Genomic DNA, 19,805 nt, shown 5'->3' with positions numbered 1-19,805 from the left:
TACTAAACTTGGCCCCGGGGTATTATCTGACCCCCCTATTACACCCTGTTCCTCCTCCTATCGCCCAATAAAAAAACCTCTTTTAATATTCGACATCATTAAAAGTAATTAAGTCTCGCTGACATATAAGAGTTATATGCTCTGTCCGTTTATAAATACAGTATCTATTAATGAGAGCATTGCGCCATAACACACCTCTGTTTATCTGTAGGATCATGGGGCAGAATCTTACATTGGATTTTATAAAAAGCTTATTAAATGATATTATTATTATTATTATTATTATTTTTATTATTATTATTATTATTATTATAAAGCGCCAACAGATTCCGTAGCACTTTACAATGGGTGGACTAACAAACATGTAATTGTAACCAGACAAGTTTGACACAGAAACAGAGGGGTTAAGGGCCCTGCTCAATGAGCTTACATGTTAGAGGGAGTGGGGTATAGTGACACAAAAGGTAAGGGAAGTTTTAAGGATGTTTTTTTTGAGCCATTGACAGTTTAGATGATATGCTTTTGTGAAAAAGTCAGTTTGTAATGATAACGGAGAAGGGAAGGAGTTCCACAGGAACGGTCCAGCCCTAGAGAAGTCTTGAATGCGATCATCATAGGTGGGAGTACGGATAGAGGATAGACGCAGGTCTTCGGCAGAGCGTAGGGGCCTAGACAGAGCATACTGTGTATTAGGGACAGTAGTCAAGACAAGAAAGGACAGTGGAATGGACCAGCACCTTAGTCGCATCTGGCGTTAAGTAGGTCGGATGCGTGCAATGTTTTTGAGATGGTAACTACAGGATTTGGCGATAGACTGAACATGAGGCGTGAAGGAGAGGTCGGAGTCAAAAAGAACACCTAGGCAGCGAGCCTGTGTGGTGGAGCTGATGGTAGTAACATTCACTTGGAGGGAGACAGACACAGGAGTAACAACACTTGATGGAGGAAAGACTAGAATTTCAGTTTTGGTCAAGTTTAGTTTAAGGAAGTGGGCAACCACCCAGTTAGAAACAGCAGAGAGGCAGTCAGAGACACTAGTCAAGAGGCACAGGGAGCGATCAGGAGAGGACAGGTAGATTTGCGAGTCATCTGCATAGAAGTGATTTTGGAAGCCAAAGGACCTGATGAATTTACCAAGGGAGGCAGTATAGACCGAGAACAGTAGGGGACCAAGGACTGAACCTTGGGGGACACCAACAGAGAGAAGTTTTGAGGTAGTTGTGAGAGAGACAGAGAAATAAATGCTAAAAGAGCGCTGGGTGAGGTAGGAACAGCACCAGGAGAGAGCAATATCTTGTAGACCGAGATTCCGAGATTACGGAGGATGAGAAGAAGCTGTTGACGATTAACAGTATCAAAAGAAGCAGAAAGGTCAAGGAGAATTAGGATGTTGCAGCGAGTAGATCGTTTGATAGTTTGGTCAGAGCCATTTCCACAGAATGCTTAGCGCAGAAACCATCATGAAGTGGGTCGAGCAGAGAATTGGACTGGAGGAAGTCTGTCAATCTCACATACAGGATCTTGGACGCAAAAGGCAGTAGCGAGATAGGGCGGTAGTTGGACTGGGAGTTAGGTTCAAGGTTGGCTTTTTTTAGAATCGGGGTTACAGTTGCATGTTTGAAGGGTTATGGAAATATGCCAGAGTAGAGGGAGAGAATGAGAATTTTAGTGAGAGGCAAAGCAAGAAAAGGAGACAGAGTATGGACCGGAGCAGATCAGAAACCTCTGATATAAAGTGCAAATTGACAAGGGGATGAAGTGGATTCGAGTTTGTCATTTCAATATTCCTGAGATATTATTCTGGCTGTGACTGTTTATTCTCCCGATTGGCTAGAAAATTCGCATTAATGTAGCGCAGCCATTAATGTGGATCAGTCAGGGCGCTACAAATTCACGGTAAATCTGCTGGGAGAGACCCTGTCTCAGGGAGTTACTGGCTGTGATAAATTGCGCTACAACCAATCCCATGTTGTACCCCTCATCGCCATATAATCCTCAGAAGTTAGCCTTCACAGCCACAATCTATCCGTTCAATATAATGGTAATACGCTCTCTATCCTGGCTCCGTATTCCTGGCAGGCTATCTGTGATGGCGGGTAGGTAAAGTCTGAGCACCGATTAATTTTATCTGTTCTGAATCTGAACATAAACACATTAATTTATTTTATTTACAGCGTTAGTCAGTTTCTCCCAGAGAAGTGAAACATAGGGAAAGGCAAGCAATGGGTCAGAATCAGGACTGTCTTGCCATATCCGGACCTGGATAGTTGGGAAGTATGCATTTCATTTCCCCAGCAATCACTCTCTTGAATCAGATATCCAGATAATCAGTAAAAGCTGAATGAAACCTGACAGCGTGCATTAATCCCATTACTGAGTGTAGCTATGATCCTCAATCAACAGGATCGGAAATCAATTAATACTGGACACTAGATCACTTCCACCAACTTACATACTATACCATATACCTTAATTAACATGTATACCATATCCTTAATTAACATGTATACCATATCCTTAATTAACATGTATACCATATCCTTAATTAAGCCATAAACCATATTATTGCTTAACCCATATATCATATCCTTAATTAACCCATATACCATATTATTGATTAACCCATATATCATATCCTTAATTAACATGTATATCATATTTCTAATTAAGTCATATACCATATTATTAACTAACCCATATACCATACTATTAATTAACCCATATACCATATACTCAATAAACCCATATACCATAGTATATTAGTTAGCCCATGTGCTAAATTATTAATTAACCCACATGTCATATAATTATTTAACCCATATAATATATCTATAATGAACCCATGTGTGTTAATATGTTTCTGTAGAAGTAAGAGTATACCATCCCTGTCTCTCTTATCTATCCTGGCATTCTTCTATTCTAAGGGCTAAAAAAAGATTGGTATGCAGTGTGTCACAGAGCTCCACAGCAATAGAACTCACAGTAATATACGTCGTGTATAAGTGCATCACAGAGCTCCACAGCAATAAAACTCACAGTAATATGTGGTGTGTATGAGCATATCACAGAGCTTCACAGCAAAAAAACTCACAGTAATACATGTTGCGTATGAGTGCATCACAGAGATCCACAGCAATAGAACTCACAGTAATGTACGTCGTGTATAAGTGCATCACAGAGCTCCACAGCAATAAAACTCACAGTAATATGTGGTGTGTATGAGCATATCACAGAGCTTCACAGCAAAAAAACTCACAGTAATACATGTTGCGTATGAGTGCATCACAGAGATCCACAGCAATAAAACTCACAGTAATGTACGTTGTGTATGAGTGCATCACAGAACTCCACAGCAATAAAACTCACAGTAATATGTGGTGTGTATGAGCATATCACAGAGCTTCACAGCAATAAAATTACAGTAATGTGCACTGTGTATGAGTGTATCACAGAGCTCCACAGCAATAAAATTCACAGTCATGTGTGATCTGTATTACCGTATCACAGAGCTCCGCAGCAATAAAACACAGTAAAGTGTGGCGTGGATGAGCATATCAAAGAGCTTGACAGCAATAAAACTCACAGTAATACATGTTATGTATGAGTGCATCACAGAGTTCCACATCAATAAAACTCACAGTAATGTGCACTTTGTATGAATGTATCACAGAGCTCCACAGCCATAAAACACAGTAATGTATGTTGTGTATGAGTGTTTCACTGAGTTCCACAGCAATAAAACTCACAGTAATGTATGTTGTGTATGAGTGTTCCACAGCAATAAAACTCACAGTAATGTACAGTGTGTATGAGTATTTCACAGAGCTCCACAACAATAAAACTCACAGTAATGTACAGTGTGTATGAATGTATCGCAGAGCTCCACAGCCATAAAACACAGTAGTGTATGTTGTATATGAGTGTTTCACAGAGGTCCATAGCAATAAAACTCACAGTAATGTGCAGTCTGTAAGAATGTATCACAGAGCTCCACAGCCATAAAACACAGTAATGTATGTTGTTTAATGCTATTTGAAATGACGGTAGGTTTCTGTATTGGAAACGGTTACTTTTCACACGTCTAAACGGCAGCTGGGGAATAATTACAGTTTTATATGCTTTGACATAAAATAATGATCTGATAAACTAGTCCTGTTTAGATAATATATTGATCCCGGGAGCTCGCAGTCAGTGTATCGTTATATCCCTTTGGGCTTTTGAGAAGAATAAACTGTCTCTTTTGGTTACTGAAAACCATCTGGGGAAATCATGTGTCTGCCAGGAAAGGATGGATCAAGCCGTGTGCGCAGCTATAAGCTAAGGCCACAGAATAGCTTCCTGAATTTTTGGAAAAGATACGGACTTTCACGGGAACGGGACTTCTATTTAGCAGCACACACTATTACAGCATTGTTTTTATCTTTACACTCGATGATAAATGGTTATCGCTTTATTAAGGTCTTCTCGAGTCTACACAGAGATTCTGATATTTCCAGTCAGTTTGCCCTCTACCCCCTTCTCTTACAGACTGTATAATTAAGAGGACATTACCGCGGTCTCTGAATTTACTCCGGTGCGTTTGACAAGTGAGGTTTGTGACCCGGACTCATTAGCAAGAGTAATGTTTTATTTATTAAACGCTAGTCCTGCTAATTTGATCAATCGCGTAAAGAATTCCTTTTACCCAAAACAAACAAGAACGAAAGCTGTTAGTGAATCTGGCCTTTTAACGGCGGATGCCAGGAAGCGTAGGAAACCCTTTAGATCCCAATAAACTCTCAGAGTTTATTCTTGCACTCAGAGTCAATCCTGATCTTTCTCTGAAAGGACATCACAAATACGAATATTTAACAAAGTAAAGTTCTTTAATAGACCGTGCTTATTATTGTATAATTAATACGTCATCAAATACAAATTTAAGATGGGGCCTTTTACTTTTCTAGCATCCATTTTGAAACTCTGTACAGAATTTAACATGTGATATTATTAAGCTGGAAAACCGGGTTTATTGCTGGAGAGCGCTCATCCTGCTCTGTGTAAGGTTGCGTTTTCTTGATTTATTTGAACCTGCCGGGCGTTTATGTCTGGGCAAGGTGACGCTAACCTCGTTACACAGATCACAAAGTGTCCGCTGTGTAATTATGGCGCTGGTCCTGCCTATACGCAGCTTGCCGGGAGATCACCAAGCCTGTAGGCCAATGATAGCAATTGATTTTTACCGCAGGGGCAGGAGTGGGTAATTGCTGCATGGTACTGCACCACCACTAGGAGGCGCTGCAGGCGACCAGAGTGACAGATCTATCAGTAGCGACCTTCCCAGCTTGCTGAGATAATACGGGGGCGAATTATTGCTCCTTTGCTGTCAGTTTCTTCTTTGGGGCTAGCTGGGCTAGATACCTCTACAGTCTCATAGTCGTACCTACTAGTATGTGGAAAAGGGCGTTTTTTTTTTAAAGAATACACAGTATATATTAGTAATTTGCATGGTATTGGGGGGGAGGGAGGTTTTCATTGAGCTGATTTATCAGTAACAAGTGCACACTTACCCGTGCTGCATGACTTACCTTAATAACCATACTGCAGTGTTTACTGGGGTGGGAATACAGTGTATACAGATACAGAGAAATTACAGTTCAGCTTTATACGAATTGGGAAACTAGACACATGTAGCGTGTTACTTATAACACGTATAAGTCCTGTAGAGTGTAAGCTTGTTTGTCACCTCCCGTATGATGAACTTGTTTTGTCACAGTTAACTCTGTGAATAATTTAAACATTGTGCAACGCTGCAGTACCTGTTGGTGACTTTGAAATAATGATAACATGTGATTAATAAACTAACAAAGGCACGCCTCACGCCAATAATCTGCCTTATAATAAAGAGCTGCTAAATTGCCGGTTGATTACTTCTAACAGCCAAAGGAGAGAATGTTTAAAAATAAAAGGCTGAGATTGGCCCCCGGGCCCCATGTTAAGATGGCTGTAGGACCTGCGATTGTTCCAAGCTGCTAGCTTACAGGTGGATTTCATCCTGACAACGCGTGGGAGGAGAAGGGGGGCTTTCAATAGACAAGCTAATGGCTTCTGCTGATTTTGTTGGGTTTATTGTGTCATGAAAAGAACGCTTTGACTTGTGTGAGTGCAGTTTGTTCCTTTATTGTCACCAAAGAAATGTGAATCTGCTCTCTGCCAACGCTGGCCTTGTACACGCTGGGAATAAAGGATTGACTTTCATACAGAAAGACGGCACATGTTGGATCACGGCAATATATCCACTTATTGCTCCTTGTTTTGCGATGAAAGGAAGCGTTTAAGCTCTGTGTTTTACTGCCCAGGGTTTATTGGCTGTTTATTGTGTAAATTCACAGATTATATGGTAAGGAAAACAGGAAATATACAGCATGTAAACAGGATTTCCCCATCCGCAAACAAAACAATATCGAACGCTACAGACCGGCATTAAAGGGACAGTATACCAAAAATAACCGTTATATGTACTGTCCCACAACATTTCACATGGACACAGGGGGACACTTTAATTTTAGGGTGGGGGTGTTCTGAGAAATTTTACATTACTTACTAATAATAATTTATAGAACTGAAAAGTCATTTAAAACAAGACCAATGTATCTTATTCACACATATTGATTCTAAACACATTTTGTGAAGTTTAAAGACACATTACTGGGAGTATTATTGCTGTGGAGCTCTGTTATACACTCAGACACATTACTGGGAGTATTATTGCTGTGGGGCTCTGTAAAACACTAAGACACATTACTGGGAGTATTATTGCTCTGGGGCTCTGTTATACACTCAGACACATTACTGGGAGTATTATTGCTGTGGAGCTCTGTTATACACTCAGACACATTACTGGGAGTATTATTGCTGTGGGGCTCTGTTATACACTCAGACACATTACTGGGAGTATTATTGCTGTGGAGCTCTGTTATACACTCAGACACATTACTGGGAGTATTATTGCTGTGGAGCTCTGTTATACACTCAGACACATTACTGGGAGTATTATTGCTGTGGAGCTCTGTTATACACTCAGACACATTACTGGGAGTATTATTGCTGTGGAGCTCCGTTATACACTCAGACACATTACTGGGAGTATTATTGCTGTGGAGCTCCGTTATACACTCATACACAATACTGGGAGTATTATTGCTGTGGAGCTCTGTTATACACTCAGACACATTACTGGGAGTATTATTGCTGTGGAGCTCTGTTATATACTCAGACACATTACTGGGAGTATTATTACTGTGGAGCTCTGTTATATACTCAGACACATTACTGGGAGTATTATTGCTGTGGAGCTCTGTTATATACTCAGACACATTACTGGGAGTATTATTGCTGTGGAGCTCTGTTATACACTCAGACACAATACTGGGAGTATTATTGCTGTGGAGCTCTGTTATACACTCAGACACATTACTGGGAATATTATTGCTGTGGGGCTCTGTTATACACTCAGAGACATTACTGGGAGTATTATTGCTGTGGAGCTCTGTTATACACTCAGACACATTACTGGGAGTATTATTGCTGTGGAGCTCTGTTATACACTCAGACACATTACTGGGAGTATTATTGCTGTGGAGCTCTGTTATACACTCAGACACATTACTGGGAGTATTATTGCTGTGGAGCTCCGTTATACACTCAGACACATTACTGGGAGTATTATTGCTGTGGAGCTCTGTTATACACTCAGACACAATACTGGGAGTATTATTGCTGTGGAGCTCTGTTATACACTCAGACACATTACTGGGAGTATTATTGCTGTGGAGCTCTGTTATACACTCAGGCACATTACTGGGAGTATTATTGCTGTGGAGCTCTGTTATACACTCAGACACATTACTGGGAGTATTATTGCTGTGGAGCTCTGTTATACACTCAGACACATTACTGGGCGTATTATTGCTGTGGAGCTCTGTTATACACTCAGACACATTACTGGGAGTATTATTACTGTGGGGCTCTGTTATACACTCAGATACAATACTGGGAGTATTATTGCTGTGGAGCTCTGTTATACACTCAGACACATTACTGGGAGTATTATTACTGTGGAGCTCTGTTATACACTCAGACACAATACTGGGAGTATTATTGCTGTGGAGCTCTGTAATACACTCAGACACATTACTGGGAGTATTATCACTGTGGAGCTCTGTTATACACTCAGACACATTATTGGGAGTATTATTGCTGTGGAGCTCTATTATACACTCAGACACATTACTGGGAGTATTATTGCCGTAGGCCTCTGTTATACACTGAGACACACCAACGATATGAAAAGAGGGACATTAGGAGAGAAAATGGGGTAATCTTGTTAACCTCATCTTGTTAAACACATCCCGAACATTCTTCAATTCCTTTACTGTGTTAGCCTTATACACATCCTGAGCATTATCATTCTTCAATGCCTTTACTGTGTTAGCCTTATACACATCCTGAGCATTATCATTCTTCAATGCCTTTACTGTGTTAGCCTTATACACATCCTGAGCATTCTCCAATTCCTTTACTGTGTTAGTCTTATACACATCCCGAACATTCTTCAATTCCTATACTGTGTTAGCCTTATACACATCCCGAGCATTCTTCAATTCCTTTACTGTGTTATCCTTATACACATCCTGAGCATTCTTCAATTACTTTACTGTGTTAGTCTTATACACATCCCCAGCATTCTTCAATTCCTTTACTGTGTTAGCCTTATACACATCCCCAGCATTCTTCAATTCCTTTACTGTGTTAGCCTTATACACATCCTGACCATTCTTCAATTCCTTTACTGTGTTAGCCTTATACACATCCTGAGCATTCTTCAATTCCTATACTGTGTTAGCCTTATACACATCCCGAGCATTCTTCAATTCCTTTACTGTGTTATCTCAGCAATGCCTTATGATCAAGCCACACTGCAGTTCAGCACATAAAAGTAGATTTTTCTAGAACTGGACTTGTTACTAATAAAGTGTGTGTATTTGTGATATGTCTCTTCCCTTTGTCGCCCTCTTTGCGTCCGCTATGTACGGTGACCTGCACACTGTGAGAGAAGTTGAGCATGGACAGGTATTGTTGGTCCCACGCAGTGTGTACCGGGGTGCCTGCGGTGCACTCTAATGCCCAGCTAACCGTGAGAGGCAGTTTTTCCATGATTACGTGTCCTGGCTTACCAGGAGTTGGAGCCCAGGTGCAGGAGATGGCACACGGAGGCAAAACCCAAAGCGCAGTACAGATGAGGGGTATCCAAAGGTAGTGTCAGGCGACAACGTGCGTGCGACCCAAATTACCTTTTGCTTAGTGCCCTGTCGTGGTTTCATCTAGCTGGTTATCCGAGAGTGTGTTCCTGATCGTGTTTTTTCTGGTATTTTACTTTGGCTTTGTTTTGACTACCCTAATTTCTGGTATTCTTGACTTCTGGCTTTTCTCATCGTTGTGTCTCATTCTGTGTTGCTGACCTCGGCAAGTATTTTGACTATTTTTGGAGACGTTAAGTCCGGCCATTCTAAGGTCCGATTAAACGTTATCCTTAGTCCTAGGTGTGACACTATTCTGCGTGCTGGATCAACTATAATCTTGACATTACGACATGGCCATAGATCCTGCAGATTTGTGTCAGCACATAGCAGCTTGCGAGGAAAGCTAGAGGAAAATGATCATCGTATGGATCAATGTGCCAAAGCTTTCAATACGCTCCTAATATGTACGGCTCATTTGCAGCCTGAAGTTCCTCAGGCATTTACCCCGCCTACTGTACCTACACTTATAGTGTATAAGGCACCTACTATCTCACTATATCCACCCCCACATTATGAAGGTTATACTCACAAATGTTGGGGATTTCTTAATCAGATTGAGTGCCACTTTGAAGCCTCAACTGGGTCCTTCCCCACAGGTAGAGCTAAAATTGGGTACTTAATGAACCAACTGAAGGGCCAATCCTGTCACGATTCTGGGAACCAAAACACGCTAACACACACACACACACAGAAAAGGTGCAGTACCGGACCTTAGAGTGGCCGGGCTAAGCACACAAAGAATAGTCAGGAGACAAGCCGAGTAAGGGGAACCAGAAGACAGAATATCGAGAGACAAGCCGAGGTCAAAGGGTAGGAGAAAGTCACAAGGTCAGATAAACAAGCCAGAGGGTACGTAACCAGAGAGAACCACAAGTAGAACAGCAATACTAGAAAGCAAAGACCACAACAGGGCAGAGAGAGACAGGAAAGGTAAGTATTTAAACCCCTAGATTAATTCTGATTGGATAATTTCCAATCAGAATTAACAATCACACGTGGGAGATATCTATACCTCCTACTGTGATTGAGGCACTGTGCCTTTAACGCCGGGTCAGGTGGCTGACCCCCGCGCTTATAAAACTGGGCGGTCTCCCAGCGTGCAGCGTCATGCATGCTGCCGCTGGGGGACGGAGAGGAAGACGCTGGCAGCATCCGAGGCTGGGAGGTACCGGGTACCCTCCGCTGACGGATGCTCCTAGTGCTTTCCGAGGTCTCCAAGCACTCTGCCTGACACCATAACCACTGCAGACCCCACGAACCGCCGCAGCTTGGTTGGGGTCTCGCCTACTCCACCCACTCTGGACCCAAGAACAGGGTCCAGCTTCCAGTAGGTGGACCTCTCTCCGAATTCCAGAGAGCAGGAACAAGCTCTTAGCAGAGCTCAGCGATTATACCCTGGGGAGTATAGTGATTATAGCAATCCCCAGAGTGTAGTTCTCCAATCCCCCAAACATGAGCCGAAACTTCATGAAGGTACAAGATGATCTGAGGTGCTAGCACACCCAGTCTGGCTTTTATTACAGTTGTTGCAAATACAGGACCGCCCACAGGTAGGGATAAAACAACCAATCATATCACAGTTACATCCCACATATCCCCTCCCCTTATCCTGAGAGGAAACTCAATTATACATACAGTTAAAAACATACTTTTTACCCAACTTTCATAACTCTACAACCATACATCCAATCTCTATAAAATATATATTCACAATCAATCCATTCAGGGGAACAACATATTAAAAAATGGCACGAATCAGACCAGTGGTTCAAAAGTTAAGGGAAAGTCCTTTGTTACCAAATGAAGCATGGCTTTTCTTCCCAAAACAAGTTCCACAGAGTCTCTATCCTGGAAATAATTGGGAAGTAATCCAATTATCTCCAAGGACAGAGGTAAAACTCCATTAGCCACATGGCAGACAAAGGACAATAAAAGACGTAAAAATACATACTGTTACATTTATCACATAGAACCTACACATTTACAATTTACCTAACACATAATAGCATACATAATATTGAAGACAGCCTGATTGCAATCTGCTACACAGTCTTAAAGGGACATTGTTCCTAAAAGTCATAATATGTCCACGGATGGTTTTTAAAGGGCCAGCAGCACCATACAAATCCAATATGCCCAAATGTTGCACCTGAAGGGCCAAATCTCCCAGGGACCATAGTCAACAGGTAAGAGGCTGGCAATCAGGCTCCTCCAACAGCCAGGGGTAAAGGGCAGCTTGTCACCAATAAACCCAGTGACAAAAGGCATTTTGTCACATTGTGTATACAGAATATATCTGTGTATACATTCTGTATATGTGTACAGGCCTGTGTGTGTACATAGAATATATCTGTGTATACATTCTGTATATGTGTACAGGCCTGTGTGTGTACATAGAATATATCTGTGTATACGTTCTGTATATGTGTACAGGCCTGTGTGTGTACATAGAATATATCTGTGTATACGTTCTGTATATGTGTACAGGCCTGTGTATGTATTGATTGCTAGTTTAAGTAACACCATCCATGCATTTTGCGCTAATAAAGAAGTCACAGCCTCACAATTACCATAATTAATGTAATCAAGTATAATGACAAAACAATAATAATCCAAGAAAAGTGAACTGAATCCAGCAAATAATGTCACATTTCTGCGACATCTGACCTTTGTGAACAGATGCAATTAATACTCTGAGAATAATGGCAAAACTCGCTGCGCAATTAACTTGTTAAAATGCAACACAGAATATTCTGTGTAATTATCACAGTGTCAATCAATAGCCGCGACCCGTAGTCTCCGGCAGCGGAACACAATACTTTTACAAAAGCATTGAAAGCGACTAAACTTGTAAATTGCGTTAAATGGAATCCCTCGGCGGCGGCGAAGCTAAAATTACAGAACTGTCACACAGAGTCAATCAATCCTTACACCGCAGCACAGAAAGGGTTGAATTCACGTTAGTGCACTGTGTTCCTGATTTACGTTATGTTTTCCGTATTATTGAGGTAATAAATACAATTCCGGGATATCACAGGTTAGCTTCTCCCAGCGAGGGGCGCTCTCATTGCTTAAGTCTTTAATTTGAGAAGGATCAGCAGCAGGACGCATTGTAACGGCGTGGAGTGATCCGCGCGTTTTCTGAGTAATCTGCGCCATTTTGTGAAAAGTCTACAGAGCGTGCAAAAAGCAGCGCCCAGTCAAACAAAGAAAATTCCTCAAAGTAGATAAAGAGAGCTTTATTTATCCCCTTCACGACCACATTTTACTGAATAGAGCCGACCTTAAAGCAGGGGTGCCCAGTAGGTAGATCCCTAGAGGTTGTAGAACCTCAACTCCCATGATGCGTTGCATGCCTTTAGAATGACAAAGGATTATGAAAGCCGCAGTTTTTAAACATTTCAGAATCGACCTTTTGGGCATCCCTGCCTTAGAGAATATCCTTGCTAGTACAGTTTAATTTTTGGGGCGACCCAAGCTATCAATCCAGGAGTGACAGCTGATTCACATGCTGATATTACAACCAGGAAATGAAGCCCATGATTTTAAACTAATTCCTACGCAACAGGTTAAAATTGGCCCAATTTTGAAATAAACATAATAACGCCATGCCAGGCTTTGATATTTGATTTTATTATTCAGAAAACAAAAAGTGCGGAGCTGCTTCACATCAAAGACACGGCAGGGGCCCCCCACCCCGAAAATAATTCTAAATAAGGAAACATCAAAGGACTGGACTGAGCACATCTAAACACCTGTTCTTCCCTTTCATCCACTATCCTTGCAGATAAATGGAGCTCTCCGGTGTGAGTACTGCGAGCTGTTGCAGTATATTTATTCCGCAGTCTCCCAGGGTTATGGATCGGGTTAGAAGCTCTGTGTGCTGTGTGCAAGGTGCAGTACACGGTGCGTTCATTTATTAAATCTCTAGCAGATATCCCCAGCAGTAAATAAGATCTGGGCTGTAAAAACAGACAGCTCCAGCCTCTCGAAGCAAAGTGAAACGTCCCGGGGATTTATTGCCCTCAATCTACAACAAGAAATTTCTCCGCTCACTTTCAATCAACAGGCAAAGTGCTCTGCTTCTGCAGCACAGGAGATAAACAGGCGCAATCTGCCGGCTTTTATTTAGATTTCATTTATAGGGCACTGTCGATCTCTGAACTCCTGGCTGCACGTCCTGGGAGTTGGAGTTGCCAGCCGCGTGGTACCGGATGATTGTCTCCTGGTGCCTCCAAAATCTGAGGGCAAAATCTTATCACATTCCTGTTATAGTGAAGGGAATAAGAAACATGGCATTGAATATCAGAAAGTAAAGCTGTAGTTCATCAGTTGTTGTTTGTCCTTTATATAACACAGAGCAGTATTTGCAGTGCTTTTAGCCTCTTTCAGGATTCTGTGACTAAGGTGACATGTCACAATGACACACACTGCGCCAGGCGACAAGTTAATGTAGGATCTTGTCATGTTTGATTTTCACATAAACAACCAGTCACCTGTGTTAAGCCTTTAGAGGCAGCGCTCTGCCAGTGACAATGACATTAGCAAGTGGCTCAAAATAAACCCACTGCCAGGATAGTGCGGCCACTTTAACGTGTCAGGCTGCGCTTTGTGTCGGTGACACAGGCTGCGTGTCGGTAACGTGTCAGGCTGCGTTTTGTGTTCAGCCACAGACAGTGACAGCTGTGTAGGACAGTGTTGTCAGTCATACCATGAATGGCATGAGCCATTTAACCCGTGGTTTGCCACTTGGACCTATCTGACCTGTCACCTGGTCATCTGCCCGAGGAGCAAACAAGGGGTTTATGGTGGATTTACAGCACCAAGTATGTCGCGTTTCCGCCAGACTAGCGGGTAATTAACACAGAGAAATCCAATCATTATCACTGAAATGGATTAAATTAGCATTCTTCACATTAATAACGCTCTCATTCATCATTTAATATTTTATGGTGAATATAAAAGGGGAAATTACACCAGTGAATAAAACGCAGAAAATCACCTAGTGATCGTGTTAGCCACTTTTCATGAGATGCACCATTTTCTTTTATGATTCTATTAAAGATTTATCAAATTACTTCATAATCCAGTTCAGTCCTGGCACAGCCAAGGCACACATTGCAAATGAGGAGAAATAGAAACAATGTTTCTGGGTTTCCCTTTTTCTCAATGTTTACTGCCCAGCATAAAGGGTGGAGCTTATAACAATGATTGACAGGGAGCTAAGATGGAGGCACCCAATTGCGGGATAGAGGTAACAGGTGGATTTCTATGTTATATTATTTTAATTATTAACATATTTGTTAAATATAGGTATAATTAAATATAATATTAAAATGCCTGGGAAGTGACTGCACCCATTTAAAAAAATGCAGATTGTTGACACTAAGTAATAATTCTTTGCTGTAAATTTTTGTTTCTAAGCAAATCAGGCATTTTTTGGTACGGACTGGTTTTGGACAAACTTTCACTATTATTTAACCCATTAAAGCAACAAGTCTATATCTTGTGTTAAAGCCCTTTTAGCACTCTCTATATAAACTAATAATCCAGCCATAATGGATGTAATAACATTTCTCGTACAATGTTGCTCTATTCAAATGCAAAGTTTAATTTCTACAGTACAGTGTTTTCCTGAAAAAAAATTCACAGGATTTAAATATTATTTTCATTATCAGTAATATTCTGGGCTTGATTTGTGAATCCCGCACACAAACAATATATTCCGAGCTGTGTAGTCAGCGAGTGTCATGTATCAGGGATTCGCATCGATGGGGGTGTGATCATTTATTGTGACAAACCCTATAAATAAGGAACAGAATTCAAAGCTCATTGTCTTCATTTTCTTACATGAGAGAGTCAGAGATCCTTTGACAAAACACCCAGCAACGACAAATTAACAAACAACTAGAGACCATTTCACAACACTTCTATTTTGGCCTAAATCTACCAACGCGGCGGGTCGGCTGAGGGTCTGAGAGTTGCATGTTACTCCTTCTGGCTCTGTGACCGGTGCAGTGTTTTGATGGCAAATGATCGTATGAGGTAATAGAACATCTGATCATTATTGCCGCCGTCAGCATTAAATGATCCGTTTCATATATTCCCAGAATTATCATCCCCAGAATGTACTAACGTCTTCCTGAAAGGGCGGCAGACATATGGCAGGCAGCTATAAATAAACCCAAGACATCTGTACATACACAGCACCGCTGTCGGCAACACAAACACTGCACTCCACCAGGCTGGCAATGCGGAGTTCACCTTACCAGGGCGCATAATTATAGCCCCTGCCCTCCCCCTAACATCATACCCCAGTACCTAACAGGTTAATGGGAAATATCACTACATAGTAATCATAGCACTGACTTCTGGAAGATGTTTATTTCATAGTTATGTTATTTTATTAGGATTTATATCCTGGGAATCATGGGAATTTTAGTCCATTTTCCAATGCAAAGTTGGCCATCACAGATCAGTAAACATTGTGCTTAATCTGTGCATTTGTTCAATGAAATCGCCATGTTTCTGGAATAATTACGATATAACGCCACGTTCTGGAATGATTCCGAAATACGCAGCCTCAGGAACTTCTCACAGCAATGGAATGGGCCAGCATCTCATACCCAAACTTAACTCAATCTGATACAATGGACTCACTGAGTGTGCATGCAAACTGTCCGCGTAAATATCTGTCTATCTATCCATCCATGATCGATCTATCTATTTATCTAACTGTCTATCTATCCATCAATTATCGATCTATTTATCTATCTGTCTATCTATCCATCCATGATCGATCTATTTATCTATCTGTCTATCTATCCATCCATGATCGATCTATCTATTTATCTATCTGTATATCTATCCATCCATTATCGATCTATTTATCTATCTGTCTATCCATCCATGATCGATCTATTTATCTATCTGTCTATCTATCCATCCATGATCGATCTATCTAGTTATCTATCCATCCATGATCGATCTATCTATTTATCTCTCTCTCTCTCTCTCTATCTGTCTATCCATTATCAATGGGTCTGTCTGTCTATCCATCCATGATCAATCTATCTATTTATCTCTCTCTCTATCTATCTGTCTATCCATTATCAATGGGTCTGTCTGTCTATCCATCCATGATCTGTCATCCATCTATCCAACCATTATCTATCTAGAATTATATTATTAATTTTTATTATCATTATCTATATAACACCAACATATTCCGCAGTGCTTTATAATATTATAAGAGAAAATGTAACAATACAAAATGTTACAGGAACAATAGGTTGATAAGGACCCTGCTCAAAAAAGCTTACACTCCTAACGAGGTGGCTTATAAAACACAAAAGGAAGAGTAGTGTTGGGGGTAACCACCAAACGAAAGGGTGGGAAAGTAGCAGAATCACAAGGTGACAGTGGAGCGTGGCCCTTTAAATGAGAGGAAGAGACATGTTTGTGAAAAAGACGTTATTCTGGGAGTCCATAAGCAATTCTGAACAGATGTTTTGTTGAGGGACTTCTTAAACAATTGAAAACTAGGGGAGAGTCTGATGGGGTAGACAGGCTGTTCCAAAGGAAGGGAGCCACCCGCAAGAAGTCCTGCAAGCGCGAGTTAGCAGTAAGTGTGTGAGCAGCGGACAGGAGAAGGTAACTGGCAGAGCGGAGACACCGAGCAGGGGCATATCTGTGGATCAGGGAAGAAATGTAAGAGGCTAGAGCTGTTTAGAGCTTTATAGGTAAGGGTTAGTATATTGAATTGACACCTATAGGATACAGGAAGCCAGTGTAAGGATTGACAGAGGGGTGAGGTGTGAGAGGAGCGGCAGGAGAGAAACATTAACAAGCTTTTTCGTAGAATCTAATGTAAGAAAGGGGAGGACACAGGTAATGTTTTTAGGTAGAATTGGCAGGTTTTGACATCAGACTGGATTTGAGGTGCAAAGGTGAAGTCAGGATCAAAGATTACACCAAGACAGCGAGCTTGCAAGTATGGGCTGACTCACGTATCATCAATTTACAGGGAGAGAGAAAGAGGAGAATCAGTATTATGAGGAGGAAAGATTAGAAGCTCAGTTTTAGAGAGATTGAGTTTTAGAAAGTGGGAGGGCATCCAATCAGGGATGGAAGAGAGACATCAGAGAAAGCAAGCCAGGTGTGTAAAGACAAGTCATTCGGGAAGATTTGAGGTTAGAGAGATATGGGATGGTAGGTAGACTGGATGACTTTTTTAGGATAGGTATGGTGATCCGGGACAATGCCAGAAGCTATAGAGCAGTAAAAGATATGCGTTAAGGAAGACACACGACAAGGGGAGAATTCTGATAAGGTAGGATGGGACGGTATCAAGTGGACAAGTGGTGGGATGAGTGGAAAGGAGAAGAGCAGTTGTTCAGTAGTTGGGGAAAAGGCATGGAGTGTTGGACGGGCACAGTCTATGTTTGTTTGAGAGAAATGTAGCCAAACCACGAACAAAATTAATCAAAAAAGAGATGATTCATGGAAAAAATGGTGACTGATGGTTGGGGGACAGTCACTAAATGTTGATTTTATTTGCAAATCAAGTGAGAAGTGACCAATAGAGGGGGAAAAGGAAACTACATTCATATATTATATATTTATACCAAAAGGACACAAAAATGCTCCTGTCAAAGTACTGCAACATATTTACATTATATACACAAATTTACATAATATTTATATTATATTTTGCAGTGTCAATTTTTATATATTTTGGTTCGTCTGATTAGTTTTCCCAAATCATTTTACATTAACCAAAATTCTGACGAGCCAAACCTGCGATATGGCTGAAAAGTGTCTATTTTGATTTTTTTGTGGTTCTGCCGAAATAAACACTGTATATATATTTTTTGCTTTGCACAAGTCCAGTTTCTCCCCATGTTTTGGTTCTGTAACTAAACTCGCTTCATTGTGAATATAATATTGCTCCCCAATTTTATCATTATGTGATAGAACGTAGCAGCCAGATAGCAAAACAATAGCGATTACCAAAGATTGACTTTTTTCGGTCAACCCTTCCATGCATTCAGCAGCCTATGTACAAGTGCGACTTGTAGCTTGTCAAATGGGGGTCCGTTTTGTGAGCCCCTAGGTGTGGATGTTGGGGTTCTGCACTAGTTGGTAGAACGATTGAGCACATGGCTGTAGACTCTGGGAAGACTATACCAATTTTTGGGTTCTGTCTTTGAGCTCCTGTCATTAGTCAACATTCGAAGGTTAATGGCTGGAAATTTGGATTTATCGTGAACCAGATAACATGCAGACTATTGCTGTAAAAAGACGCAGGAACTCTCGTTGAAGCTAGGATTTCCGTGTTCTTTTCTGGAGAGCGAGGCCAAGTGGAAGCCAAGTTTCTGTCATATTTAATTATCATTTATTTCAGCAATTAACCCATATACAATTAGTATTAAAGTGGGGCTTAGCGTGGAGTATTACTATACGTGTCACGTCTGCTAATGACTGTGGGGAAATAAATTTGGGACACACCGATTTCAAATAATAATTTGCATGCTATTTTTACAATTAATTAAACAGAGTGGATTCTCAAAGAAACATTTACAATGAATCTCCATTAGTAATTCTTATTAATGTCTCATTATCCCCTGTACTGTGCACAGCAGCTCACTCTGGTAGCTATGTACTAAGATTAGAGTTTGGAGAGCCTACACTACGGTGAGACAAAGCTCTCTGGCTCCCTCGTTAGGACAGGGAATGTATTACGCACCAAAGTGGTTAGAGAGCTAAACTCCCGCCATGCTTTGTGTGGACCTTTTCTATTGTACAGAATAATATAAAGACCCATAAACATGGTTTTCCCTCCCTGGACAGATGTTCTGACACCTTGAAAATTCTCATGTCTTAGAGAGATGAATAAAAAGGCAGCACTCCAGCTGTTGCTAGAATACTATCAGGGTAATTTACTAAATTGAAAATTGTTAGGAATCTAAAGTGAATTCCACATTTTAGACCAAAGTAGACACACAGGAGCCATAGCTGACTTGGAAAATATCTCCAGCAGCTATATTGGCCTTAAATTTGGAATTCACTTTGCTTAACTGATCGTTCTCACCTTAGTAAATGACCCTGTATGTAACCAACGCTAGCTGTCCTGCCATAGGACATCTCCCACCATGCCTGTGATGAATAGCTTCTCGATTCATTGAGTGAGAAAGTTTCTGTAGTTTGCTGTCAGCTCCATGTCTGATATTTAACCCTTTCTGTCCCCTAGGTCAACGCTTTCCTGTCCTTTGTGTTCCCGATGGTAGTGATCTCGGTGCTGAACACAATCATCGCCAACCAGCTTATCATTATGGTGAAGCAATCTCAACAGGAGAACCAAGTGTGCACCATCGGAGGACAGCAGACCGTCCTGAACATGCCTATGGAGCCCAGTCGAATCCAGTCCTTAAAGCATGGCGTCCGAGTTCTACGTACGTAAAGATC

The 19,805-nt window shown here is 41.2% G+C and overlaps 1 protein-coding gene across 1 annotated transcript in view; it reads left to right on the top strand.

Moving 5' to 3' along the window:
- Nucleotides 1-19,805, top strand: part of NTSR1 (neurotensin receptor 1) — a 104,848-nt gene that overhangs the window by 40,500 nt on the left and 44,543 nt on the right. Inside the window, exon 2 of the mRNA XM_063459589.1 lies at nucleotides 19,591-19,792. Within this exon, the coding sequence (XP_063315659.1) occupies nucleotides 19,591-19,792 (202 nt within the window). The remainder of the gene's footprint in view (nucleotides 1-19,590; nucleotides 19,793-19,805) is intronic.

Source organism: Pelobates fuscus, chromosome 6, assembly GCF_036172605.1.
Source record: "Pelobates fuscus isolate aPelFus1 chromosome 6, aPelFus1.pri, whole genome shotgun sequence".
Classification (NCBI taxonomy): Eukaryota; Metazoa; Chordata; class Amphibia; order Anura; family Pelobatidae; genus Pelobates; species Pelobates fuscus.
Note: the sequence above shows the minus strand (reverse complement) of the source record. Positions and strands in the feature narration are given on the sequence as shown.